This window comes from Phytophthora sojae (genome assembly GCF_000149755.1).
Source record: "Phytophthora sojae unplaced genomic scaffold PHYSOscaffold_3, whole genome shotgun sequence".
In the NCBI taxonomy this organism is placed as follows: domain Eukaryota; phylum Oomycota; class Peronosporomycetes; order Peronosporales; family Peronosporaceae; genus Phytophthora; species Phytophthora sojae.
The window spans coordinates 5,993,389-6,019,525 of NW_009258117.1; the positions used below are offsets into that span (position 1 = coordinate 5,993,389).

A 26,137-nucleotide genomic window follows, 5' to 3' on the forward strand; every position below is an offset into this window, starting at 1 on the left:
GTTTTTAGAAAATATTGGTCTGATTTGGGTAGGACTTTTTATAGTCCTACACCATTCGGACCTTTCCAGAGATTTTAAGCCCACCGCCCACTCTGGTGAGTAGCATAACGTAAATTATCAAAATCTGACACATTTTGGTAATTTATATTGGCACCGGTCTATTGACAACAAACCCGAACGCGAACCGGTTGAGCTGGCTGTAGTGGGTCCTTTGGCCCATGCGACCAAGCCATTCTCATGAATGAGTAAAAGGATGTCGCACGAAGACCCTCAGTACTGCCCGGGCGCTCAACCCTGACTTGCCGACTGCACGTTTGCGAGCGAATTCACTTCGGTGTTTCGTGTCGGTTACTTCGTTCCATGAGATAGTAAACTTCGATGGGAGCCGCACCCCCCGGGCAGTACGCAGATGTCCAACCAAACCAAGCTGCATGGAAGACTACTGCTATGTGCAGTGTACTTAGACTTTATGTCTAACGCGTCACGTTACTCTGTTTCGTGTTCGCAGTGAGTAAGCCATGGCCCGCCGGCCCAAACGCCAGCGCACGCGATCTGAAATCAAAGCAGCCCTGGAGCATAATGCAAGTGTGAACAAGACACCCGATGATACAGAGGAGCCAGATGAACGGAGAAAGCGTAAGCAACGGAAGTCCCGGGTAAAGCGCGGATTGGAGAAAAAACTTGCAGCTCTCAGCATTGCGGGGGACGGCAGTAGTGATCCCGAGCCTATGCCTCCGGGCACCGTGGTTGTTGAGCAACCTACAGTGGAGCAGGAAGGCAAGACGGAGGAGGATGACCCGCTGGAGCACCAGCGTCGTTTTGCGGCTGCATACGCAGAAGGGCTTCGCGTTGCCGAGGCAGAGGCTGCACAGGCAGCAGTGTCGATCCCCTCCTCTGCTGACAGAGCGGCGGCCGATCGAGCCCGAAAGGCCGAACGTCAAAGGGTTCGTAGAGCTAACATGACTACATCGCAGAAGGAGCGTACAAAAGCTTAAAACCGAGAACGCGCGCGCGCTTCAAGGGCTAATAAGACGGATTCTCAGCGAGCTGTAGCGAGGAAGGCTGACCGTATCCGAAAGCAAAAACTGCGTGCGCGCCAGGCTCCTTCTCATCGATCGATTAAGTTGGAACGTAATCGTCGTCAGCACCAAGCCCGACACAGTGAACAAACCGTAGAAGAGCGGCAGGAAGATCGAGAGCTTAACATGGCAGCTATACGTGCCTCGCAGACGGATGAGGAGCGAATGGTGTCGCAAGCTACCGACCGGGATCAGTATGCTACCCGACGCGAAGCTCTGACAGAAGCAGAACTCGAGACGCTGCGTGAGCAGAACCGCACTAGACGCAGAGCAGTTCAGCATCGCCGAGCTCACGCCAACCATGAAGATTTCAGGATCGCCAACGTTAGGGGACAACACATCGTCAACGGGCGCCACAAATTATCTCCCACGACGATGTGCCGGTTGTGTCACGCTTGGAAATGGCCGGACGAGTCCGAATTCATTTGCTGCATGCGGGGCAGGGTGAGACTACCTCCGCTTCGTTCAGCACCTCCGCGCCTCTTGGAGTGGTACCGGGACGACAAGTTCCGCCGCAATGTACGGGCGTACAATCAGGCGTTTGCCTTTACGTCCATCGGTGCTTCATCCAGCGATAGACGATTTCGAGAAGTTGCCCATGACGAGGAGGCCGCAGGGCAAGGTGGCGTGTACACGTATCGTATCCAAGGCGCAATGGGGCTTTACCTGAGATCTATGCTGCCTTACGCGGACCGCGCTACAGGCGAGAGAACTGAGCCCAAGTTCGCACAGATCTACATCGTGGATCCGGTTATGCAAGAGCGTGCCAAGCGACGCAAAAGCATTTATGCTGATCTGGCCAACGTGGCTTTGAAGGACATCGAGGATATCATGAAGCGGTGTAATCCGTTTGCACAGCAATTTCTAAACTTCGGGGAGAAGCTGCGAGCGGAATTGGCAAAGGGTATACCCATCATGGACATTGAGTACAAGCTCCACGCGAAGCCATCCCAACCGGGAACGCACAACTTGCCCACTGTTTCCGAAGTCGGCGCCGTTGTTGTCACGGATGGTAGCGTTCCCAAGCCACGTGACTTGCTTCTCTACGCGCGGGACCATCAACTGTTGCGTCTATTTGAGACCGACGAGAAGTACGATCCTCTTCAGTATCCTCTGCTGTTTCCCTACGGTGACCTATCCGAACCTGTACGCAGACGGAGCCCTATACCGGAAGAAACGGAAGATGGCTTTGCGCGAACACACAGCTTTTCGGTTGTTCCAGAAGGATCGCGATGAATCGGCTCTTTTCCAAGGTGGGCGGCTTTTCCAGCAGTGGGTGGTCGACCAGCGAGCTAAGTGTGAACAGGAACAGTTGCGATGGGTGGCTACGCATCAGAAGGAGATCCGTGCGGACCAGTATCACGGAGTTCAAGACGCGTTGCTCAATGAGACGACTGTGGCGCTAGGTGAAGGAGAAGCTGTTGTGTCTGAATTCAATCGGGATATCGGCGAGTTGGTACACCCAGACCGGAGCCGCAACGAACAAGATGAACACTTTCTGGGCCAAATCGGTAAACGGGTTATCCTTCCAGATTCGCACGTCGGTGGCCCGCTTTTCAGGCTATGCGCGAGCGAAATCCAACGAACCAGATCGCCAAGTCCATTTTGTACCAAAATATCCCAAAGAAGTTTTGCTGGGATGACACGGAGAAAAAGTGGATTCGCAGAACTAACTACCAGGCGGCGATTTGTCGTTTGATCCACGTTTCCCCCAAGGATATCGAACGCTTCTATTTGTGAGTACTACTAAGGCCCGACTTCCTTCAAGGACATACGAACTGTGAATGGTATCGTTTACAAAACGTATCATTTGGCGGCGAAGCACGCCGGATTTCTGGATGGAGATCAAGAGTGGGTGGTTTGCATGTCGGAGACCGCAACGTTTAAGATGCCGAAGCAACTGCGCCAGCTGTTCGCAACGATTTTAGTTTATTCACAGGTAGCAGGCGTTCGGGCATTGTGGGATCAATTCTACGAGGAGCTTTCGCGTGACATCGCGTAAAAGCACAAGGATCTTGAAGGCCAAACCAAGGTGGATACCATCCAATTCCACACGCTCAAGCGGCTTTACAAGAACCTGCTAATAAGCGGATATGCCGTACATGACTTCGACCTCCCGCAGTTGAGCGAGCATCGGGCTTTGGTGCTGGAATCTCTGCTGGAAAACAACCTTATCCGTCGGGAACTAAAGGGCTATGACCACGACATCTTACAAAGTGTTCATGACCGTACCAGCGAACTAAACGAAGGGCAGCGTGCTATCTACGAGAGGGTTATGGACGCAGTAGAATGTCCCCAAGTTGGAAAGAAGCTATTCTTCATCGACGGACCAGGTGGTACCGGAAAATCGACACTGCTGAAGCATATCCTCGCGAGTGTCCGTCTTTCTGGGAAAATCGCGATTGCGGTGGCGTCTAGCGGAATTGCTGCTTTACTGCTGATGGGTGGGCGTACCGCACACTCTACGTTCAAGATTCCTCTCAAGTTGAATGAATACTAGACTTGCTCGATTTACAAGCAGTCCAAGCTCCGGAGGTTAATTCAAGAGGCCAGTCTGATCATTTGGGACGAGGCGCCAACGACACACCGCCACGCCTTCGAAGCTGGCGACTGGAGTCTACGCAACATCATGGACAATGAGCAAGAACCATTCGGAGGCAAAACGTTCGTATGTCAGGCGATTTTCGGCAAATTCTTCCCGTCGTTGTGAGAGGCACGCCCGCAGAAACGATTGACGCCTGTCTGAAGTCGTCATGTCTGTGGCAGCACTTCGAACAAGTACAACTCACCGAGAATATGCGAGTGCGATCGGCGCACAGCGCAAGTACAGCGGCTGAACTGGCAGCTTTTTCGGAATTCCTATTACAAGTTGGCGAAGGCAGACACGAGGTGAACCCTGCTCTTGGAGGCGACTATATGAAGATACCGCGCGACATGTTGGTCGAGAACCCGCCTGAAGTACCCGACGTGGACGCTCAGATCGTGCCTGGCGCTATCCCAATCGGGCTTTCTCGGATGGTTGACGCCATGTACGCTGATATCAATAACCCGGACATCGCAACTGATGACTACTTCGCGAGCCGTACTATCTTGATGACGACGAATGCTATGGTTCAACGTATTAACGATGCGGTGTCTGCGCGCCTGGAAGGTGATGCCCAAGATTATCTCTCCATTGATTCGGTACAAGATGACCATGACAGCAACGTTTTCGACCAAGAAGTCTTGAATTCTGTCAACATCAACGGTATCCCGCCACACCGACTGACGCTTAAGGTGGGAGCACCAATCATGCTCATGCGAAACTTGAACCCGGACTTAGGCCTTTGCAACGGCACGCGACTACGGGTGGTGGCGCTAAAACCTCATGGCATCCACGCCACGATCATGACGGGGGAGCGTCGCGGAAAAGACGTGTTGATTCCCAGGATTGTATTCATAAGTGATGACAGCGCTCGAGACTTACCGTTTCACTTAAGGCGCAAGCCGTTCCCGGTACAGCCTTCATTCGCGATGACGATCAACAAGGCCCAAGGACAAACGGTGTTTAACCTCGGATTGTACCTGGCGTCTCCCTGCTTCTCACACGGCCAGCTGTACGTCGCGCTCTCCCGGGTTACTGCGCGCTCCAAGATCAAGGCGTTGATTGAATACCCCGAGTTAGAAGAAGATGACGGAGCGTAGACAGCGAATATCGTGTACAGGCAGATTTTTGAGACGGCGTAGTCACGGTGGAAAAAGTAACTCTACATATAACTTTGGATAATACGTGTTCTTTTGCATTTCATTTTGGATTCTTAATGAGCTTTACACAAACACGCCCGACTAATTAGCCCTATCTACTGCAACTAACCACATAACTACCGCCGCGTAGCGGCGGCGCTCGGCTAGTCCCAACCATCTACGAGAGAGATCGTCCAGTCTGTGTGGAAGTCCGTGTGAAGCCCCATGGCGACAAAATTAGGGTGGTCCACATATCGTACATAATGTGTCTTGGTCGCCGAAGGCGGCACCCGCGCGCATTGTAGCGGGCCGCAGGGCCGCCCAACTTCAAAGTTACTAATAACGCTGCGAGTAGTGTAGCGAACCGACGAGGCGAGCGGAACGGGGGCGACAAACATGTATCACCCCCGCTGCGTAATACTTTTCGGACCATCTGATATTAAATAAATTTGGCCCACCGCGTAGCAGCGATAGCTGGGCCCGCACTTCTACTAGCCCTGCAACGAGGTTTGCTGTAAAAGTAACTGTCACGAGCGTAGTAAGCGATAACAGTACGTAGTATGCGATAGCAACGCGTAGTAAGCGATAGTATGGTGTAGTAAGCGATAGCAGTGTGCAGTAAGCGATAACAGCGGGAAGTAAGCGATACCAGTGCGAGTACACGCAGTGGAAGGAGTGCACATATTATTACTAACACGTGCAGAATACTTTTACTGTAATACTTTAGGGATGGACATATTATAGCTGCAGCGGTGCTTAGTGTTCATGTTACGAGGGCATATAGCTACATTGGCTGAAGCCCGTTTATATATTGCAGGTACAGTGTGTAGCGGTAGGATAATGCGTTAGTGGGGTCGTAGATACATGTATTCTGACATTCACTGAGAGGGAGATTTTTAGCGCCGTCGTTTTGGTTACCTACGCGTGCGAATCAGCCCCACGAAGCCCCACGGAGAACGGTGGCGTTGAATGTAGCTCTGCGATTGTTACAAAGTATTGCAGAGATAATTTGTGGGTCGGTAGCAGCTACGGAGTTCTTGCAGCTCTTTTTGGATTGGATAAATCCCATTTCTCCCTCTAGCGATGATATACTAGTGACGTCGATGCAAGCATTAACTAAGTCCCGGACGGGATCTCTGGAATTCCGAAGTATTCGTGCATTGCTGTGCGGTTCATATTCACTTCAACAGCTTCGCAACTTTAGCATCGACGTTGAGGGGTTCAATTGGTCGCCGGTCGTATTCATCTGGAAGGAAGGATTCCGACATACGTTTGGATGAGGGCGCATTGGATGTAACGAAGTACTCGAGACAGGTTCGATAGACGAATTGTTGATGAAGCTGTTCGGTGTATACTGTCAATGGTCAACGTTTCGTTTCTTTCGAGGGGGACAAAAAATATTAGGCTTGACGGCGAGATTAACGCATTACCTGCAATCCAGCGGCGCAAAACAGTAAAGACTATATACGATGCGTACGTGGCCAGCGACTGCCCTAAGGGCAAGGTACTCCGTCGGACATTCTATCGACTGGCTTCGATTCTGACTCATGGAACCACCCAGCCTCGAACCGCTGTGAATTACGTGACTGGCTTTCTCGTAAATGACAATTTCGACCTTCTCAGGCGCATAGTTTCTGATTTACTTCCTGAAACAAGTGTCGTTGTACTCCGAAGACTCAATATCTTACGCGAGTGGCTCAAATATGGATGTAACGCAGCGTTCGAACGTGATACTCGGTTCCACGAAGTCACATGTCCCCGCCATTTGATTCGGCTCGCCTTAGAAACACCGACAAGACGGTGAGTGAGAATATCACGGTGCCCAGCGAAACCAGGCGCTACGTTTCGTGTCGACAGTGTGACGCAATGGACATCATATTCGATGGCCTTCGATGGCAAATAGAAGCCACGGGGCCTGACCCCACTACGTTAGATGTTCTTAACGATGCCTTCGAGAAAATGGAGCTCTTCCTGGGTCACAGAGTGAGGGTGGTAAATCAACAGCGCGCTCTCCAGGAAACCGTGGACGAAATCAGAGAGAGGTGCATCGAGCAAAACTATTCTGACGAAGTGCTTGTCATCATTGATTGTAAGATGAAGATGGAGCTTGTTTACGTTCGCGAAAAAACGGTTGACCACTACGGCAATAGAGGATTATCATGGCATGGTGCACTGATTCGCTAGTGGACCTATGATGTTGCTAGTGGTGATGCACGGGAGACGAAAGTCTATTTGGATCAAATTTCAAATGCAGACCACAAGCTGGATAAGGAAGCTGTTGTTGGACTGATTGAGGGCGTCTTAGGATCTCTCCACAGAACGGTTGATCTTATCAAGAAGGTTACGTTCCAGTCTGACAATGCTGCATGCTATCAGAACTCATTGCTGACGCTAATGCTGCCCCTGCTTGGTGCTGCGCACGGCATTCAAGTACTTCGATTTTTGCACACGGAGACGCAAGACGGTAAGTGCATGCTTGACGCCCACTTCGCTACTGCCATGCGTCAGGTGAAGAATTGGGGTCGTCAAGGCCACAACTGCACAACACCGGCCGAAGTTATCACTGCATTGGACGCCGATGAGGGTAGCCCTAATTGTATAGCTGAGCTTGTGGAGTATGCTAGAGACAAGTTGGAGAGTTTAAGCCGATGTGTTGAGTCGATGGCACGATCGTTGAACAAACTTTTTACACGTCAGGTTTGATCCTGTAGCATTGGACTGCAGTGCTCAAGACTTGGATGTGAAATCCTGGCCGGCTTTGAAATTCAAGACTAGCCGAGCACCGCCAATTTTTTGTTAGTTGGCGCTTCACTCGCTATGCTCGCTCCTCTATTGGAGCAGGCTGCCTACGCTTCGCTACGGCAGTGGCGGACCCGTTCCGCTCGCCTCGTCGGCTCGCTGCACTACTCTCAATGTTTAGTTACTACTACAGAGGTTGGGCGGTCCCTGCGGTCCCGTAATATCGTATGAGGGGGTCGCCTTCGCTGCGCTCGGCAGCAATTCGTAATTAGTGGAATTCGTACTTAGTGGATAAGTGTGATCTAGTCTCGTACGGACAGCGACACTCTGATAGATTCTTAGGACTATCCGAGCGCCGCCGCTACACGGCAGTACTCATGTGGTTAGTTGCAGTTGAGTGGATCCCACCGGAGCGAAGCGGAGGTGGGCTTTATCCGGTTCAAATGCTTTCAAATTCGATTGTGTGCACGTAAAAAGTGTTGTGTTGCAAGTACTGTTACATAGTAGAGTTACGTAGCTGGCATCAGCTTTACCAATGTTTCCACGTAAGAGTTAATGCAAATAGATCTATGTTGTTGTACGGTACGGTGCCGTAAAGCGTGTCCACATCGCCACGATTTATTAACCCGACTACAACGTCGTCTCGTAGTGCATATATAAATAATTTGTATTTCGTGTAATGTGATCAAAAGAAACATTGGTATAAGGTACATGTCGTCGTGGTAGGGTGGCTTGATTTGATATATCTATACACGGTATGTTCACATAAATCTGTGTACGTCTTGAATTACCAAGTGTATCACTACTATAGTTTTCTGTTAATTTGTTCGTCGGTGTAGCTATGCATTCTGTACCCGGGCAATTAGGCCAAATCACAATTAAAATATCGCTATTCCTCTACCTAACATTCTACTTGGTGCCTCTGCTGTTATAAAACACCGTTTCCACATTTTGCCACATCGTTTGGGCATTTTCTCCGCTCCAAAAAATGTATTCAGCTCCGGGCTACGTTAGCTTCTACGTGGATCGCCTCAAAACTCAGGAATTCGTCAGTTTCTTGTTCTACTACACACCGAAGATTAGCATTTTAGTGTACCACGTTCTACTACACGGCGAACATTAGCATTTTAATGTACCACCTGCAGTACAATAGCTAAGATTTTAAAAGTAAGAAGTTCGCACCCCGAAACTATGCACGTTTCCGTTATGCTGATTCCGTTTCCTGAATGTATATCCGTCCAATAACACGGTTATTGAAGGAATCTGGAGCAGTCACTTCGATCAGCCATGACCCTCATCCTGGGCCCGGACGCCGTCAGCGACGACAAATTCACTCCCTGGGCAACATCCCAGAAGGTTCTGGGCCTGGTATTCAACACCATCGCTGGTACAGTTTCGATTCCAACTGACAAGATCGTCAAAGCCCGCGCCCTCGTCGCCGACGCTTACAATTCGCGCGTTCTAAGCCGCAAGCAGTATCGATCTCTCCTAGGCTCCCTCCGTCACGTCGCGACTTGCGTCCGACCGGCAAAGGCGTTTCTCCAACGCCTACGCGCGGCAGAATCCAAACTACACCGATGGACTTCTGTCCCTATGACACCCCACATGCGAGAGGACCTTGCTTGGTGGAAAATCATCCTCAACTCACCCACCCTCAATGGCGTCCCCCTAGAATACTTCCGTCACAGCCCCCCTTCCGACTTCACAATTGAAATGGATGCATCCGACACGGGCCTATGCGCACTTGACCGTGCCCACTGCCGAGTACTCACTTACCGGTTTTCCGAGACCGAACTAGATCTCATCCGAGTCTTTAACGCTGACGCATGGAACGAGTTTGACATCAACTATCGCGAGCTACTCTCGTGTGCCTTCGCCGTACACGCATGGGCACCGACGTGGCGGGTCAAGAGAATGGAGACCCCGCACACGGCCCCCATCCACATGCACTTTCGCATCGATAACACGTCTGCGGTGGCGTGGCAAAGCAAAATGTCCTCCTCGAACACTCGAGTGCAAACGATCATACGTCTACTGAGCTACTGGGAAATGCACTTTGGCCTGCGATTTTCATCTCCCACATACCCGGCGCCGGTAACGTCATAGCGGATGCTGGTTCTCGGTTTTCCAAAGACCACCGTGCCCACACCACCTTTACTAACCTTACATATGCCTGGTCACAGACTCAGCCTACGACAGACATCAATGGTCTGGAACGGATCTGGCAAGATATCTCCGCGAGCATTCGGTGGCAGACTCAACCTACCGGAAATAGGAACGAGCGTTCGGCACATGGCAAGCGTTCATCACCCGCCGCGCGGTGAACCCGTGGCTCAGCGGCGTCCCAGTGGCGGCGCAAGTCCAGCACGTATCCGATTTCATCCTCATGGGATTCCAGCAGGGCTACGGCTCAGGCCGGCCGGTCCGTAGCGCCACGATCGCGAACAACTTGATGGAAGTCCGCCACTTCTTCCAGGCGTCGGGACGACACTTCCCAGTTGACCATCCACAGGTCCGCATGCTCCTCAAAGGCATCAGCTGCCTGGATAGCCCGCCGGAGCGCAAGGCTCCCGTGTCGATCCAGCTGATGGAGGCGTGCTTCGCGTCCCTCAACCTTGCTTCCTTCTCGGGCCAAGCCTTATGGGGGTTGTGTGTCTGGCGTTCTTTTTCCTGCTTCGGAGGTCGGCGATAACGTCCGTCAGCGGAGGCAAATTCCGCTGGTTTGCGCTGAAAGCTCAGGACGTGGCCGTCTTCGACCGAGCTGGCAACGCTACCCTGGACGCAAGCGCAGCAACAACAGTGCACATCAGGCTCCGCGGATCCAAAACCAACCAGTCAGGGCAAGCGACAACTTGCATACTACGACGCTCAGGCCATCGCTTCCTGTGCCCGGTCCTAGGGGCGCTCCTTCTCCTACGATCGCAGCGATCACTGCCAGCCGAGCTGCCGGCGGCCATGTACATGTCCCGCTCGGAGGCGCCCAGCTCAATATCGGCGCGGCAGGTAGCGAACACAGTCCAGGACGCTACAAGACGCATCGGATGCGACCCACGCGAGTACAGCACACACTAGCTCCGGTCGGGAGGAGCCACACATATGTACCGCGCCGGCGTGGACGCCCTGACCATCCAGTTTCATGGCCGTTGGGCATCGGACACCTTCAAGATATACACTCGGCCAAAGCGCGCTGAGTGTCCTCTGAGTACCACATGCTCGTAAACAGTCATAACCGTAAACTAGCGTCGTTGTAGAAACTGGTGCTCAACATACGTTTCCTTTACATCAGTCGGCACAGTGACGTTGGGGCAAATCTGCAACTGTATTGAGGTCCCGCAAGCATAGTAAGTGGGGCGAAATCTGCAACAACTCTCCAGTGACGGCCTCAGCGACCGCCTTACTTGGGGGGCTCAGCCACGTCCAACTTGGACAAGGCTGCGGCTGGCGCTGCTAGACGACACCTCAATAAAGTTGCAGATTTGCCCCAACGTCACTGTGCCGACTGATGTAAAGGAAACGTATGTTGAGCACCAGTTTCTACAACGACGCTAGTTTACGGTTATGACTGTTTACGAGCATGTCGTACTCAGAGGACACTCATCGCGCTTTGGGCAGGTCTCACTTCGCAATCCTCTTGCCAACTCGCAGTATCCCACCCGAAAACAAGTCGCCCAAGACGACAACGAGCATGAAGGCAGCGTTCCTTACACTTTTCGTTGTCTTCATCTTCGTCGCCGGTGCTGAGCCCCGCGTCGGTCAAGATACTTTAGTGAAGCCGCCCCGATCTCCCGATGGTGACAAGGCGACGCTGAGGCTCTTGAGGTCTGATGAGGAGGTTACGGATGAGGTGATCACCGGAGATGACGAAGAGCGGGTTAATGTCCCCGGGTTATCGGCCATTTTGGACAAGATCTCCTCAACTACAAAACACCTGGCGAACAAGTTCAAGCCGGCGAACTAACTAAAGAATATGATGAAGTTTTCAAGGTAGTACCAAGTCTGGACACACCAGGCGTGAATATCGACACCGACGATCTTCTCCAGTGGATGAAACGCTTCGCACGTACAATTGCCTGAAATACAAGCACCCGGTCGAGTTGGATTCCTATTTCGCAACGGCTTTTCAAAGGGCTATCAACACCCCTGACCTGGAGAAAGTGGGCGAGAACCTGCAGATGCATCTCTTCCGAGGCTGGCTGAAGAGAGGACGAAAGCTGTGGAATCGATGGCGAATTTGTTGGGGCTCCCTTGGGAACTCCATGTTTTCTGGCTGCCTGCGAAACGTCAGGAGGGGTACAAAGCCTTTGAATCCTACACTCTCCACTACGCAGCTGAACGCAGCGGAGAAACGATGAAGAAGACCGTGGCAAGGTTGTTTGCAGCAGATAAACCAGAAGCCGCGCTTGAAGCCGTCATGAAGGTTTAGTTCAGCGATAGACCCACGGCCATATCTGCCCCGGCCACGTCAGTGTTGCGCAATTTTAAAAGTAAATGCCACGCCACGTCTTGGTAGATATCGTCAACGAGTTACAGTACGGCATACGACCTCACACGGAAATTGTGTCGCTATGGTTGCCGCGCATCGATCTACTTACCGCACTCAAGTTGCAGATGAACGAGACGGTGCGTGATTCTTAGCATCTAACACGGCAAGAACATGAACATACGCCTAATCCTGACAAGACTATACCTACAACGAATAGCAACCTTCGATCGGATTCATCCGACGTCGAAGGTGAAGACAGAGTTAACCCTACCTGGGTTGTGAAGAAGATCTGCCCATCCACCCGATACTTAGCCAACATGTTGCTGCAGAAGCTCCACGAAAACACTGTGGTCGCGTTCAAGACCTTGAGGCTCGACAAAGCTGGCGCGAACCTCGAAGATAATCCAACCTTCCTCCATTGGTTGGCGCACGTGGAGAAGTTCAAGGCCAAGATGGAGTGGTATTGGTTCAACGACTACAGAGTATTCAACTTGCTGCAGGTGATCGATGTCAAACCCACCACAAATTTTTTTTTTAAAAATTCTTTTTTCGTTGCGTTTCTGAGCTCATCAGTAAAGTTTTGGGCATTGCCGCCAAAACGTTCGATTATTTGTTTGGTTCAAATCCGCCGGAGTGGTGAACGAAACCCGACGTCGCTGCTAATTCAGTACCAGGGTCATTCTTAAAGCTCACAACTTCCGTAATGCGGCAGTGGAAGTTATCCGAAAATACGCGGCAATTCGTCAAAATTAACTCCCCTCAGAAATTCTGCCCAGAACCTTGTTTCCCCACGATCAGCCAGGGCGCGATCAACTAGAGCGATCAATGCAACGGAAGACCACGGAAGAACAACCTGTATTTATCCTATATACTGAAGTATAATATATCTTGATGTGATTTTTCCAGTAATCAAGAGATTGACTTGCTGAGCTGTATTTTTACACTTCACAATTCGCCTCCCAAGCCCAACACCAAGAACACAACTCGCGACCGACGACAGTATGCATCCGTCTTCCTTCGGGCTGCTGGTTGGCTGCGTCCTTCTATTGGGTCAATTGCACCACGTCAAGAACACAAGACCAAGGTTAGGGCCAGAATAAGTCGGGAATAGCGTCGAGCCGGAATAACAATTCTACGCTATTCAAACGAAACAGGTGAAGAACAAAGCCCCACAATAACTGGGAGAAGAATATGCGTTATGGAAGGAAGCAAATCATTGGCTGGCGCGACATTCACAGAAGTCCGCTCTCGCGAACATTGCTTCGAGCACTCCTCGCAGCTCGTCACCAAGCGCGCCGTGGTGAGGCCCCGAGCGGGCTCTAGAGGAGCCCTAAAGCTGCTCTACTCTGTCGCAACCAACCCCTGTATAGGCCGGAGCTTCCTCACCTCGCCACGAAGTCTCTACACACTCCCAGCAGCGTCAGCATCGGCTGGCCTGCGGAGTCTGGCGGTCCTCAACGCAGAGGTGAGGAAGCCCCGGCCATGTACACTGCCTACGGTAATTAGTCTGACCTAGACTATTTTTGATTGAATGGTTCATTGCTCTTAGACAATAAATAGTCTGACCTAGACTATATTTTTGCTAAGACTACTTATGAAGCAACACACTCGAAAGAGTCTTACTCGGAGTTTCCATCGACCGACTTAAGTGCTCGCGGTGTTTCTCGATAATATCTTGAAGCTGGCCAACCGACCAGGTACCATCGATTCTAAGTGAAAGTCCACATCGAATCATCGCCTTGCGTGCATAGGACATGCCATTTTTGTCCTTTTGAAGGTTGACGGCTTTCACCGTCTCTGCAGCAAGCTGGAGGAAAAACTTTTTCCCTGGATTTCGAACCACAAACAATAACAAAACTTGCAAAGGAGAAAAAGGTGTAATGGGTCAGTCGTGGTGATTAGAGCATTGCACCAGAGACTAATTTTGAAGTTGAAGTGGTCAGACTAATTATGAATTCTACAATTTGACCAGTACAATAAATAGTCTGACCAAGACTATTTTCGAACATAGACTATTTCCGCACACAGACTAATTACCGTAGGCAGTGTAGCTATTCCGCTCAGAATAGCTATCCTGACTTTCAAAGCCAGAATAACTTATTCCTGGGAATAACTTCTTAGCCAATAAGATTATCGCATTTTTCGTAATTAAGCGGGAGGAATAACTCCCACTATTCTTATTCCAGTTATTCTCAAATGAAACAGGCCCTTACGCCGCAAAGAAACCTATGATCCTACTACAACTTGGTGGACGAAGTGAGGACTGGCTACGACTCGGAGGACATAGCTGGCATTCCTGGGCTAACGGCACTTGTGGAGAAGATCAGCTCATCGACCCAATACCTGGCCAACAAGTTGGTGCAACCCGGTGACTGTTTAGTTGCCGGCAAAAGGGTGGGAACTTACACATATTATTCAGCAAGTTCACAGACGGAAACACCAACTCGATGGATATTCGCTTACTCAGCTGGGGTGAGAAAGTAAAGTTTATCCATTGATTGTTGTTGCCTTAGCCGTGTTTATATTTTTTTTTAAAATTGATTATCAAAAACTATGTTTGTGTTTTACAAAAATACTGACCGACACCGCAAGCCGCTGAGTAGGGGCGTGAACGTCAGTGCAGTGGCGTAGTTGGCAATGGGCGTTGCCGGTGAGCTCATGCAGCACCTTGCACACCAAGCGCCTCGGCAGCATCGGCCAAACATGTACAGGACGAGGGCTTATGCATGTGAATTGATTATGCAGTGTTCGTGCCAAAACCAGGTGAGGGAGGCGGCTGCCCTCAGAGTCCCTCAAGTTGACCTTCCCCGAATGCCTCGCAGTTCCCAATTAGCACTCTAACCCCCAAGCCTGGGTTGAACGCGTGCCGACTATCTCAATGTTATCAAGGTCTTCGCATAACACACCGTCCATCGGATACGACAGTGGGGAGGCTCTCATGGCACAAGGGTCCCGTGCACTGCACGAACACGTCGCCACGACGATGCAGGCCACGCTCGGCCAACCGCTCCCGCAGATGGAGGTGCGGCTCCACAACGTGTCCGTGTCTGCCGACATCGTCGTCAAGGATGAGACCGACCTCAAGACGGAGCTACCCACGCTCATCAACACCGTCAAGATGGCTGCCATTCGCATGATCGCCAAGAAGCACGTGGTGACCATAACCATCCTGCGCAACTTCAGCGGCGTGTTCAAGCCGGGCTCCATGACGCTCGTGCTGGGCCAGCCCGGCTCCGGCAAGTTCTCGCTGCTCAAGCTGCTAGCCGGCAGGCTCCCGACCGACAGGCGCGTGCGCGTGGACGGTGAGGTGACGTACAATGGCGTTCCACAGGAAGAGCTGCGCGCGCGACTGCCGCAGTTCGTGTCCCTGGTAGATCAGCATGACAAGCACTTCCCGACGCTCACGGTCAAGGAGACGCTTGAGTTCGCCCACGCGTGCACTGACAGCAGGCTGCCGAAGCATGAGGAGAAGCTGTACTCGTGCGGGACATCTGAACAGAACCAGGCAGCGCTCGACGTCCTTCGAGCCATGTACGAGCCCCACCCGGACGTGGTGATTCGTCAACTCGGTCTGGAAGCGTGCCAGGACACGATTCTGGGCAACGCCATGCTGCGCGGTGTGTCGGGCGGCGAGCGCAAGCGCGTGACGACTGGCGAGATGGAGCTCGGCAACAAGTTCGTGCTGCTGATGGACGAGATCAGCACGGGACTCGACAGCGCAGCGACGTTTGACATCATCTCGACGCAACGCAGTCTGGCCACGACGTTACACAAGACGGTGGTCATCTCGCTCTTGCAGCCGTCCCTGGAGGTGTTTGCTCTCTTCGACGACGTCATTCTGCTAAACGACGGGTACGTGCTGTACCATGGCCCCGTATCGGAGGCGCAGGCGTACTTCGAGCGATTGGGCTTCAAGTGCCCCGAGAACCGCGACGTCGCCGATTTCCTGCTGGATCTGGGAACGGACAAGCAAAAGCAGTACGAAGTGGGGGCGTGTCCGGCCAGTGCGCGCGAGTTCGCGGACGCGTTAGTGAAGTCAACTACCCGGGACGCCATGATGGTCATACTGAACACGCTGTTGGATGAGTCACTAGCACCTCCCATTTTATGCACGTTCGGCCAGAGTTCCACCAGAGTTTCTGGGATGGCACTCGCACGCTGATCCAGCGTCAAGTGACGGTAATTCTGCGCAATAGAGCTCTCCTTAAGAGCCGGCTGTTGATGTCTCTGTTGATGGGGCTGTTGAACGGCAGTACCTTCTTCCAGTTCAACGAAGCAGACGCGCAGGTGGTTATTGGCATGGTGTACGTGGCGATCAACTTCGTGACGGTCGGTCAGTCCGCCCAAATGCCGATCTTCATGAACCTCCGCGACGTGTTCAACAAGCAGCGTGGGTCGCATTTCTTCTGGACGTCTTCGTTTGTCTTGGCCACGTCTGTGAGTCAGATTCCGCTGGCGCTGATGGAGACTCTACTTTTCGGCTCCATAATCTACTGGATGTGCGGGTTTGTGTCGACGGCCGTGGGGTACTTACTGTTCGGGCTGGTCCTGTTCCTCACCAGTATGATGTTCGCCGCTTGGTTCTTCTTCCTCGCCGCCGTTCTACCAGACATGAACGTTGCGGGGCCGGTCAGCCAACTCTCGCTCTTCTTCACGACGCTCTTCTGTGGCTTCGTGATCACGAGAGGGCAAATGCCTGACTATATGCTGTGGATGTATTGGCTCAGTCCTCAAGCTTGGAGCCTTCGCGCGTCGACTGTGAACCAGTACACGGACCCTCAGTTCAATGTGTGCGTTTACGAAGGTGTCGACTACTGCGAGACGTACGGCATAACGATGAGCGATTACTCCTTAAGCTCATTTGATGTTCCTACGCGGCGTATGTGGCTGTGGCTCGGCATTGGTTACTTGATCGGCATGTACATCGTCCTTATGTGGGTCGCTTGGGCTGTTCTGGAGTTTCATCGCATTGAGGAGCGCCCAAACGTGGTTCTGAAAGACACAGAGACGTCTTCAACGTCTACGGATTATACTGCGTTGGCTACTCCAAGAGCAGCCGAAGTGAACAAGTCATCCGGCAGCGATGTTTCGATCCCAATGACTCAGCCGGCCGACGAAAAGTTCATTCCGGTCACGTTGGCGTTCAATGACTTGTGGTACTCCGTGCCCGATCCAGCGCGGCCCAAAGACACTATTGACTTGCTCAAAGGCGTCAGCGGGTACGCCCTACCAGGCACCATCACCGCACTCATGGGGTCCTCCGGTGCAGGCAAGACCACGCTCATGGACGTCATCGCCGGACGCAAGACTGGAGGCCAGATCCGAGGTGAAATCCTGCTCAACGGCCACCCCGCAACAGAGCTGGCCATCCGTCGAGCCACGGGCTACTGCGAGCAGATGGACATCCACTCGGACGCGTCGACGTTCCGCGAGGCACTGACGTTTAGTGCCTTCCTGCGCCAAGACGTCGATGTTCCTGACAGCCAGAAGTACGACTCGGTGAACGAGTGCCTCGAGCTGCTGGACTTGCACCCGATCGCCGACCAGATCATCCGCGGCAGCTCGACGGAGCAGATGAAACGCCTGACCATCGGTGTGGAGCTGGCAGCGCAGCCGAGCGTGCTGTTCCTGGACGAGCCGACGAGTGGTTTGGACGCTCGATCGGCCAAGCTCATCGTGGACGGTGTGCGCAAGGTGGCGGACACGGGGCGTACCGTCGTGTGTACGATCCACCAGCCGTCGGCTGTGGTGTTCGAAGTGTTCGACAGTCTTCTGCTGCTGAAGCGCGGCGGTGAGATGGTCTTCTTCGGAGATCTCGGTGCGAAGGCGACCAAGCTGGTCGAGTACTGCGAATCGATCGACGGCGTGGCGAGGCTTGAGAAAGACTACAACCGAGCGACGTGGATGCTGGAGGTCATCAGCGCAGGAGTGGGCAATGACAATGGGTCGAAGACGGATTTCGTGTCGCTCTTCAAGTCGAGCGCGCAGTTCCGTCGACTTGAATCGGATCTGAATCGCGGGGGTGTTGCCCGTCCTTCGCCCTCTTTGCCGGCGTTGGAGTTCAAGCGCAAGCGCGCGGCGAATAACTGGGTGCAGGCGGCGTTCTTGACCAAGCGGTGGTGCGATTTGTATTGGCGAACGCCGTCATTCAACTTGACTCGGTTTATCGTGTCGATCGTCTTGGCGATCTCACTCGGAATTTCGTACTTGAACACGGAGTACATCTCATACCAAGGCGTCAACTCAGGCATGGGGATGGTGTACATGGCGGCGGTGAACGTGACGATTATCACCTTCAATGGCTCACTTCCGATCGCGTGCAAGGAGCAGACAGTGTTCTACCGTGAGCGAGCATCCGAGTCCTATGGCGCGTTCTGGTACTACGCCGGCGCTACGCTCGTCGAGATTCCGTACTGCTTCGGCTCGACTTTGTTGTTTCTAGCGATATTCTACCCGATGGCTGAGTTCACGGGCGTCGCTGCGTTCTTCACATTCTGGCTCAACTTGTCGCTAATTGTGCTGCTGATGGCCTACTATGGCCAGTTCCTCGCGTTCTTGCTGCCAAGCCTTGAGGTCGCGTCAGTGTTTATGGTGATCGTCAACATTGTCTGCACCCTGTTCACCGGGTTCAATCCTCCCGCGGTCGCTATCCCCCGCGGCTACAAGTGGATCTACCACATCGTTCCGAACAAGTACGCGTTTGCCAGTCTGGCTGCTATTGTATTTGGCGACTGCCCCAGTGATCGAGACGGCAGTGCGCGAGGCTGCCAAACGATGACTGGTACTCCCCAGAGCTTGCCCCAAGGCGTCACCTTGAACGACTATCTCGAAACCACGTTCCTCATCAAGCACAGCGACATTTAGAGCAACGTAGGGATCCTTATCCTGTGGATTGCCGTGCTTCGGTTGCTCTCGCTGTTGGCGCTCAGGTACGTGAACCAGCAGACAAAGTGAATCTACGAGCGGTCAAAAAAATCCACCCTCTTATGCATAATTGCCGTGTGTGTAGGTGCTTGTGGATAAAAACCGACAGCAACACTTGCACTTTCAAAAGCGCAATTGTGGCGCTTTTAGCGTAATTCTAGGCCTCCACCCATTTATTCACCTCGATTTATCGTTCTACCAGGTGGTCGCTATAAATACAGCACATCTCGTCTCATATTGCCAAAATCATTGCAAAGCACAATAAATACCCTGTAATGCAGTGGGGTGGCACAGTTTGTGCGAATGAAGACCATATGAAGTCCCCACAGGCTTTGATTCAAAACGATGAAGTTTGTACACCATTCCAAGGTCAAATTGAGAGGAATCAAAATCAAAACGAGAGCGGCCAAAATCAAAACAATAGCATTTCTCACGGTTGGTTGATTTGCAGGTTGCAGGTAAATCTAACCAATCAGCATAAACCTGCAGGTGTGTTCAGAAAGTGCATTGCAGGTTAGCCAGCATACTTTGTGACTTGCTGCAGGTTTGGCTGCGGGTTTGCAGGTAAATCCTATTGGCTGATGAAACCTGCGGACCTTTCACCCGTAAGAACCGCTAATAGCATCCATGAAAAAGGGCACTGGCCCGGCTAAAGCTTTCCAGAGGGATTTTTCCGCTCACTATAGACTATAGTATAGATTGGACAAGTCAATGGATTTGCACCGAATGTATAGTTTCGAGAGTGATTAGATAGATGATAGCAGTATACGTTATTGAAGGGTTTATCAATTTGACTTTGGCGGCAATCAATTTGAACTACGATTCCTCTCAATTTGACCTTGAAATGGTGTACACTTGGACAAGATCCGTTGAACCGGCTGGAAAACACGTCAAATCGGTATTCCATGATAGCGTATCCTTATGTCAGTGACAGTCCTATTTACATACAATACAGTATGTATACTTTATTGATCAGATGGCAGGTTGTCACCATGGATGACGTGAAAAACCTTGTAGCTTGGGCTGAATCTCAACCAAAGTTGTCATGGATTGCGATACTGTAGATAGACGATGCATTTATTATTGTGATCACCATACAGTTTGCCTATTTCCAATGCTAAATCGACCGAGATGAGGAGATTTATGCTCTATATTCACAGTTCGTTAGGATTGTGTCTAGTACACGTGCTTTCAAATGTGTACCCCAGGGGTACTATTGCCCCCCACGCCCAATTTTATTTATTTACCCATACTAAACCCTGTACTATACAGGCCGATATTTTTGTACCTCTGGGGTACTATTATCCCCCCGAGTCCATTTATTATTTTTACTTCGCTTACTTCACTTACTTTTAGGCGCTACTTCGAAGTACTTTAAAATATCGGTTTTATTGTTACTTTACTTGCTGTTACTTCAATTGTGTACAATACACAACTACGTACTACCAGCACGCCGATACCGCCGAATACCGGCCGAATAAATTGGAAAATGTGTGCTGGACTAGCAACGCGCTAGCATCAGTGATGCAGGACCTTATAGGGGCGGTTGCTTTGCCATCCTGAGCAAGACTGGCGCAGCTTTGATAAAAAGTAAGATATGAAATGCAGAACTACTGTATACTATTGATTGCATATCGTGTTCAATCCTAGCTTGGTATACGTGCACGTGCTGGCCGTAGTGCTGAGCCATTACGCTGTTGGGGGACCGTTGGCTGGGCCGAGCTAGCCGGACCCCGCTGGGTGGGCCTCGCTGTCGTTGCCCTTATGGCTGCAGTACTGGGGGTAGAAATAGCGAGCTTCAGTGAACTATTCAGATTGTTTATTAGTCAGTCAGGAGCGAAGAAGTGAAGGGGTGCGCTGTCTTGGTTTTCCTCAAACAGGACAGCGCCTTGCAGATAAATTATAGTGAAAGCAAGTCTATTTGTCAACCAGCATACAAGTCTGAGGGATGGGCTGTCTTGGGTTTCATAGTGAAACTAAGTTTATTTACCACTCAAATTATCCAATCAGTGAAGGGTCGCGTGAGCTGTCTTGTTTTGCCCCGAACAAGGCAGCCCCCCCCTTCCCGACTTCAACCCACTTGCTGCCATTCGTGAATTTGCCTAAACTTGAAATTATGCGGGCGAGGCTTGATAGTTAAGTGTTGGTTAGGAGAGAAATCCGAAAGTGAATTAGAATGAGTTAGGTCAAACTAACTATCATATCCTAGTCTCCTATGCTTAAACATGAATCGTACCAACGTACACCTCCTACTTCCCAGTATTAGAGGCCGGGGATCAAAAAGTAAATGTTGCAGATCGTATCCAGAAAGGCAACTTCAACTTGCCTTTCTCTCAACCAATCAGAAGTGTCAAATCTTGGGGCTCCGCCAATCAGATCCGAGTATTCCACCACGTGTACCACAATTGCCTACAACTTCACAGCAAACACGTGCCTCGATACGGAGACACACAACTAGACTGCGAAGTGTACAATCGGAACACCCCCACTCAATATGCAGTCTACCCGAGCATCTCAGTGATGTTACCGCGCTCGAGCAGATAGCGAAGAGCACCCCTCGGATGAGACGAACCTGAGACGCGTCTCCGCCAAAATTAGGGAGACCAAAAACCTATGGAGATCGTCTCCTAAGGTTAAAAGGCTCCCTTCCGACGTAACTACTCAGAAGGGAGACGGCTTCGATTGCTCACAAAACTCCCTCCGTCTCCGTTTGCTGCATTATTATTGGCTTATTTGTGATACAATCTAACTGGTTGAAACTATGTCCGAGCAACCAGGTTTTAGCGGTGATAGCTAGATCATTTAAGCTAAAGACCCAGGTTTGCTAACAAGATCGCATGGAGAACGCCCATGTACAGGAAGTCGAAGAGGAGCTCGTCGTCGTGCGCAGCAGCCGTGAAAGCGCTGTGATCGATAGCTGGCGGCTTGGGATGGCCATTGCCCATGTATCGGTGCAAACGAATGTGCTGGCTGACCAACACGAGCTTCTTCAACTACGCCAAGACCAACAAGCCCATGAACAGCAATACTACGTGGACACAAGCGTTCAATACCTTCGAGCCGAAGCTGAAGCGCGGTCAAACGAGCTAGCGTCGGTGATCTTCCAAACTCGTGCAGACCCAGGAGCAATCGCACAACACATCGATACTCAACTCCGCGCAGCACTTGCCGTGGCACGCGACGAAGCGCGTGCCGAATCTCGTGATGTGGCTGCAGAGAGTGCTCGTATGCAGCAAGAAACTGAGCGCAGGTTTCAAGCAGCCTTGAACGAACTCGAGAAAGATGTAAGCGAGCAATCTGAACAGCGGACCAAGGAGCTTCTCACGGCATACTTTCGCCACTACAAAGAGGAAACAGATGCTTCTATCAAAGACCAAGTGCATGAAGCGGCGTTAGTGACGCAGCACCAGCTTCACAGCCTCGAACAGAAGATGGAAGCCAGTATGGAGCACGTGGTGAAGGCTGCAGAAAAAAATTCCGTTCTGCCGTTCGCCGGCACCTCGCAAGCGACAATCTCGCCCATGAAGCAGCTCTTGAAGCCCGGTTGAGCTCCGCTCTGGCTGAAATTGAGTCAAAGGCGATTGCCCATGCTGAAACACGTGCGGAAGCGATAGTTGGAAGGTTTCGCAATAGACAGCTGACCGACGCAGCGTTGTTTCGCCCGCCTGGCATCGAAGTTCGTGAAGAGGACCCAGAGGAAGAAGTTACCGGCGCTGCTCCGCTGAACATCGCAAATGATACCGACGAGGACAGCAGCAGCGATACGGAAGTTTGGTCAATGTCTCCTCTCCGAGACACATCCACATCAAGTGATCACATGGCGAGATCTGATCGTCCGTCTGGGCAATGCACTACGCGTAAAGGTGCATCTGAAGCAGCCCACAGGCAGATTGCGGATCGAGCTCGCGAACGAGCTAAGGCGCTGATGCTTTCATCTGCTAAAACGAAACTAGCGAACAAAAAGAAGAATGTACACAGTCGACACCGAGCAATGCCGCCGCCAGCCCCACTGAATAATCGAGAGTGTGCCGCTTTGGCGATCGAGCTTAGCAAGGTCCGAAAAGTAGCACGCAAAACCCAGCAAAACCCTAGCACGATCACCACCCCATTGGCTTCCACAACTACGAAACTGAGTTGATAGCTCAGGTGATAGTAGCATCAAGCCTTTGAAAATCTCTCAGGTTCATTTAATAAAACTCTCGTCAATTGAATATTTTAGCTGAGTCTAAACAATGTTTTTTTCGTCGTCGTCCTCGCTGTCACTGGAAAAATACTCCTCCAAGGCATCGTCGGCTTCCGTATTCTCTTCGACCGTCACGGGAAGCAGCATATTGGCAGGGATATATGCGGTGCTGCACTGGCCCGAATTTTAGGGCATTGAGTGATGGCGACGTAGCGTCTGTTGCAATTGATGAACGTTGACATATCAATGTTGTGTGGTGACAGTGACGAGCGCTCGGGTGTCACCATTCGACCGGCTGTACCAAAGTCACGTTCTATCTGCGCTGACAAAGCTGATACAGCAAAGAGAATCTTGACCACCAGTGGGAGGAAACGATAGGTATTAGACGCAGCCTCTCGGCGCCAATACGACAACACCGACTCAGCTTTTCCATTAGCTGCCAGTCGAAGCGAAGTTGGCGTCGCCATCCACAGTCGTAGCTCTTGCTCCACGCTGCTGTCATGAACAGTTTGCTGCTCCTCGCGATCCACCTGCTGCCAGACGGCTGAGTCGTCAATGAGCTCCATTAGATCTTCGGAGAAGACAACGTTGGGAAAAGCGGGGGTATTTGTCTCCTGCCGTTGAGGTTCTGTGGCCACTGTTCGCATCAATGCTATCGTCTTGGTGACAATTGCATTTTTCACCTTCCAAAAGTTGACTTCACCTGCTCCCTTGTGTGACGACCTTTTGGAGTGCACAGGAGGACAACGTCCTTGAGAATGCTGTCCAGGTTCTTGAAGTTCGTGTGCAGCAGTAGCTGCATCTCAAACAAAAATGAGCATTGGACAATTTTCGCTCGATCCGTATACCGGGAGAAGAACACACGCTGGAATTCTTCTTGAAGCTTCAACCGCGTCTCCCGTGCCAGTTCAGTAAGTTGATCAAGTCGAATGTACATTTTCCTCTCCTTCGTAGATCGATAGTCGCGGAGAACCTTGTCGCAGTTGAGTGTGGAGCGCCGCAGGTTGAGCAGCGTCAAAGGTACTTCAACCTGGGTTGCAGATTCGCTTTGAGCCCTTGTATTTAGTAGCGCGATTGGCTCGAGCAGCGACAACACCTGAGTGAGGTTATCGTAGTCATTAGCCAAAGGAAAAGCACACGGAGGCACCTTCCCTTCACGATCCTCTTACGCAAGACGCTCCTCGTACCAACCCACGAGAGGTGCCCACAGGATTAAAATGCGGCGAACCACACGGGTAAGCCCCAGGAACCGGTGCGGGCGATATTCTAGCAGTTGCTGCGGCGCCTTGTCGCCCATGCTCATGAGACAGTCTTAACAATGCGCTTCATCAGAGCTGTCATAGCTGGATTCTTGGACTTGCTGGCATTGCTAACCATACCACAAGCTTTCTTTGTGGCAGCACTCGACATGTGCGGGATACACCACTCCCAGTTGAGCTGCAACCCTTTGGTCATCACCCACTTCACGTCAGGACCCGCATCACTTGTAGCTCCAAACAGGTCCGCCCGAGTTAAACCAAAATCGATCAAAATATCATTAAGCCACCGCCGACATGGCGGACGAATTCCACCAGACCTCTCGCTGTACTTCGGGTTGAAGTGACGGGTGCCGTGCAGGATAGACTTGAACTCGTACTGCTTGTTGATGAAATACAACCGGAGCCCCAAAAACTTAGCACCCTTGCCTTTTGGAGTCCAAAAGTCGGGGACGACCGTGAATGTCGCTGCGTGTCCGACTCGGTTGTCATGGATTTCACAACAAATAGTACTTTTGGACGAAGCGTATAGCTCGATCGTGGCGTGGACGACAACTTTTGCGTTGACGGCAGCATGCATTCCGTCCTTCATTACAAGCTCTCGGGTCGAGATGGACTCTTCGTACTCCGCCAAACGGTATGGCAGGTTGTTGTTGATGATCCGAAGCGTTATAAGGAGAACGTAAACGCGTGCTGGGTCATCGCTGAACATCTGAGAGTGCCGAAGCCGATCCAATTCCTCGTCACGCCCGCGCTTCTTTTCCAACTCGCACGCTGTCTTGTCAGACACTATTGCATGGGCTTCACACAGATGTTTCGTCGCCTTGGATCTTTTCCCTGTTAATAAAGGGTAAAACACATCCGCTCTCGATCGACAGGCCTCGGAGGCGAGACACATCCAGACGGCGGGAACTCCTGCGTCCACGAAAGTTGCAGGTGGCGCTGGGGCCTCCGCAATTCGAACCCCATAGGAGAAGATTAGCGATGTCTCGCTACGTCTTGGCGGGAGGGCCACAAATCCAGCAGGGGGTTGAAAGTTGGCGACCGCGTCTTTGACCGTAGGATGCACACTAGACATGCTGAGCGTTGAGGATGAAGGCGCGGCGGCGGTGGCGAGGGGGTGGGGGGCTACTGTGGGGCTTGAGCGTAAATGTTGTTGTGAGGGGAGAAGGGAAGGGTGGATGCGAGCTCAATCAGAGATAAGGCTTACGTGTGGATTGGGGACAGGCGCATCTTAAGTCTGCTTGAACGAAGTGGTGCCAGACTTCCGGGACAGGCCAACCAGCATGATGCGTTACTAAAAGCCTCCAAAATGACAGGCGCAACACTAAGAATTAGCTGTGCCTTTTCGGCTAAGCGTTGCACGATAACTGAAGGGGTTTTGTCCAATCCTAGATCCCGGCAAGGGAGCCCCGGGCCCGCGGCAAAGTACGAAACTTGGATACAGGAGACGGTGAGGGGGAGACGGTGGTTACATCTCTCTTTTTTCGCGACTTCTAGTAGGAGATGGTATTCCGGTTCAGGAAACTGGTCTCGAGCATAAAGAGACGGTAAACCGGTAATATCGTCTCTGTTTTTCTCGTCTTGTCCGAGGGGTGGCGAAGAGTCTTAGTCGAGAGTCCCTTGGTCAGGAAATCAGCGAGTTGGTTCTTGGACTCAACGTAATCGAGCTCCACAACGCCACTCGTGATCTTCTCGCGGATGGAGTGATAGCGGATGTCGATGTGCTTGGTGCGAGCCTGGTAGCCGA

The 26,137-nt window shown here is 51.7% G+C and overlaps 6 protein-coding genes across 6 annotated transcripts; 5 read left to right on the top strand and 1 right to left on the bottom strand.

Moving 5' to 3' along the window:
- Positions 1-6,731: 6,731 nt before the first annotated feature.
- PHYSODRAFT_457107 (hypothetical protein) lies at positions 6,732-6,929 on the top strand (the record flags this gene model as incomplete). Its single annotated transcript, XM_009525601.1, has 1 exon — positions 6,732-6,929. A coding segment is annotated over one exon (198 nt), but the record flags the coding sequence as incomplete, so codon positions are not given.
- A 4,297-nt stretch (positions 6,930-11,226) lies between these two features.
- On the top strand, positions 11,227-11,499 carry PHYSODRAFT_285569 (hypothetical protein; the record flags this gene model as incomplete). The annotated part of the gene is made up of 1 exon (XM_009525602.1): positions 11,227-11,499. One exon carries the CDS (start codon positions 11,227-11,229, stop codon positions 11,497-11,499), a length of 273 nt encoding a protein of 90 aa, XP_009523897.1.
- A 530-nt stretch (positions 11,500-12,029) lies between these two features.
- Positions 12,030-12,710, top strand: PHYSODRAFT_299024 (hypothetical protein; the record flags this gene model as incomplete). Its single annotated transcript, XM_009525603.1, has 2 exons — positions 12,030-12,161; positions 12,222-12,710. The coding sequence occupies 2 exons, from the start codon at positions 12,030-12,032 to the stop codon at positions 12,708-12,710; spliced, it is 621 nt and encodes a 206-aa protein (XP_009523898.1).
- Positions 12,711-14,962: 2,252 nt separating this feature from the next.
- On the top strand, positions 14,963-18,888 carry PHYSODRAFT_329196 (pleiotropic drug resistance protein ABC superfamily; the record flags this gene model as incomplete). The annotated part of the gene is made up of 2 exons (XM_009525604.1): positions 14,963-16,050; positions 16,119-18,888. 2 exons carry the CDS (start codon positions 14,963-14,965, stop codon positions 18,886-18,888), a joined length of 3,858 nt encoding a protein of 1,285 aa, XP_009523899.1.
- Positions 18,889-21,857: 2,969 nt separating this feature from the next.
- On the top strand, positions 21,858-22,079 carry PHYSODRAFT_403936 (hypothetical protein; the record flags this gene model as incomplete). The annotated part of the gene is made up of 1 exon (XM_009525605.1): positions 21,858-22,079. A coding segment is annotated over one exon (222 nt), but the record flags the coding sequence as incomplete, so codon positions are not given.
- Positions 22,080-23,173: 1,094 nt separating this feature from the next.
- On the bottom strand, positions 23,174-25,465 carry PHYSODRAFT_329198 (hypothetical protein; the record flags this gene model as incomplete). The annotated part of the gene is made up of 5 exons (XM_009525606.1): positions 23,174-23,300; positions 23,552-23,745; positions 23,835-24,186; positions 24,301-24,442; positions 24,511-25,465. 5 exons carry the CDS (start codon positions 25,463-25,465, stop codon positions 23,174-23,176), a joined length of 1,770 nt encoding a protein of 589 aa, XP_009523901.1.
- Between the last annotated feature and the right edge of the window lie 672 nt (positions 25,466-26,137).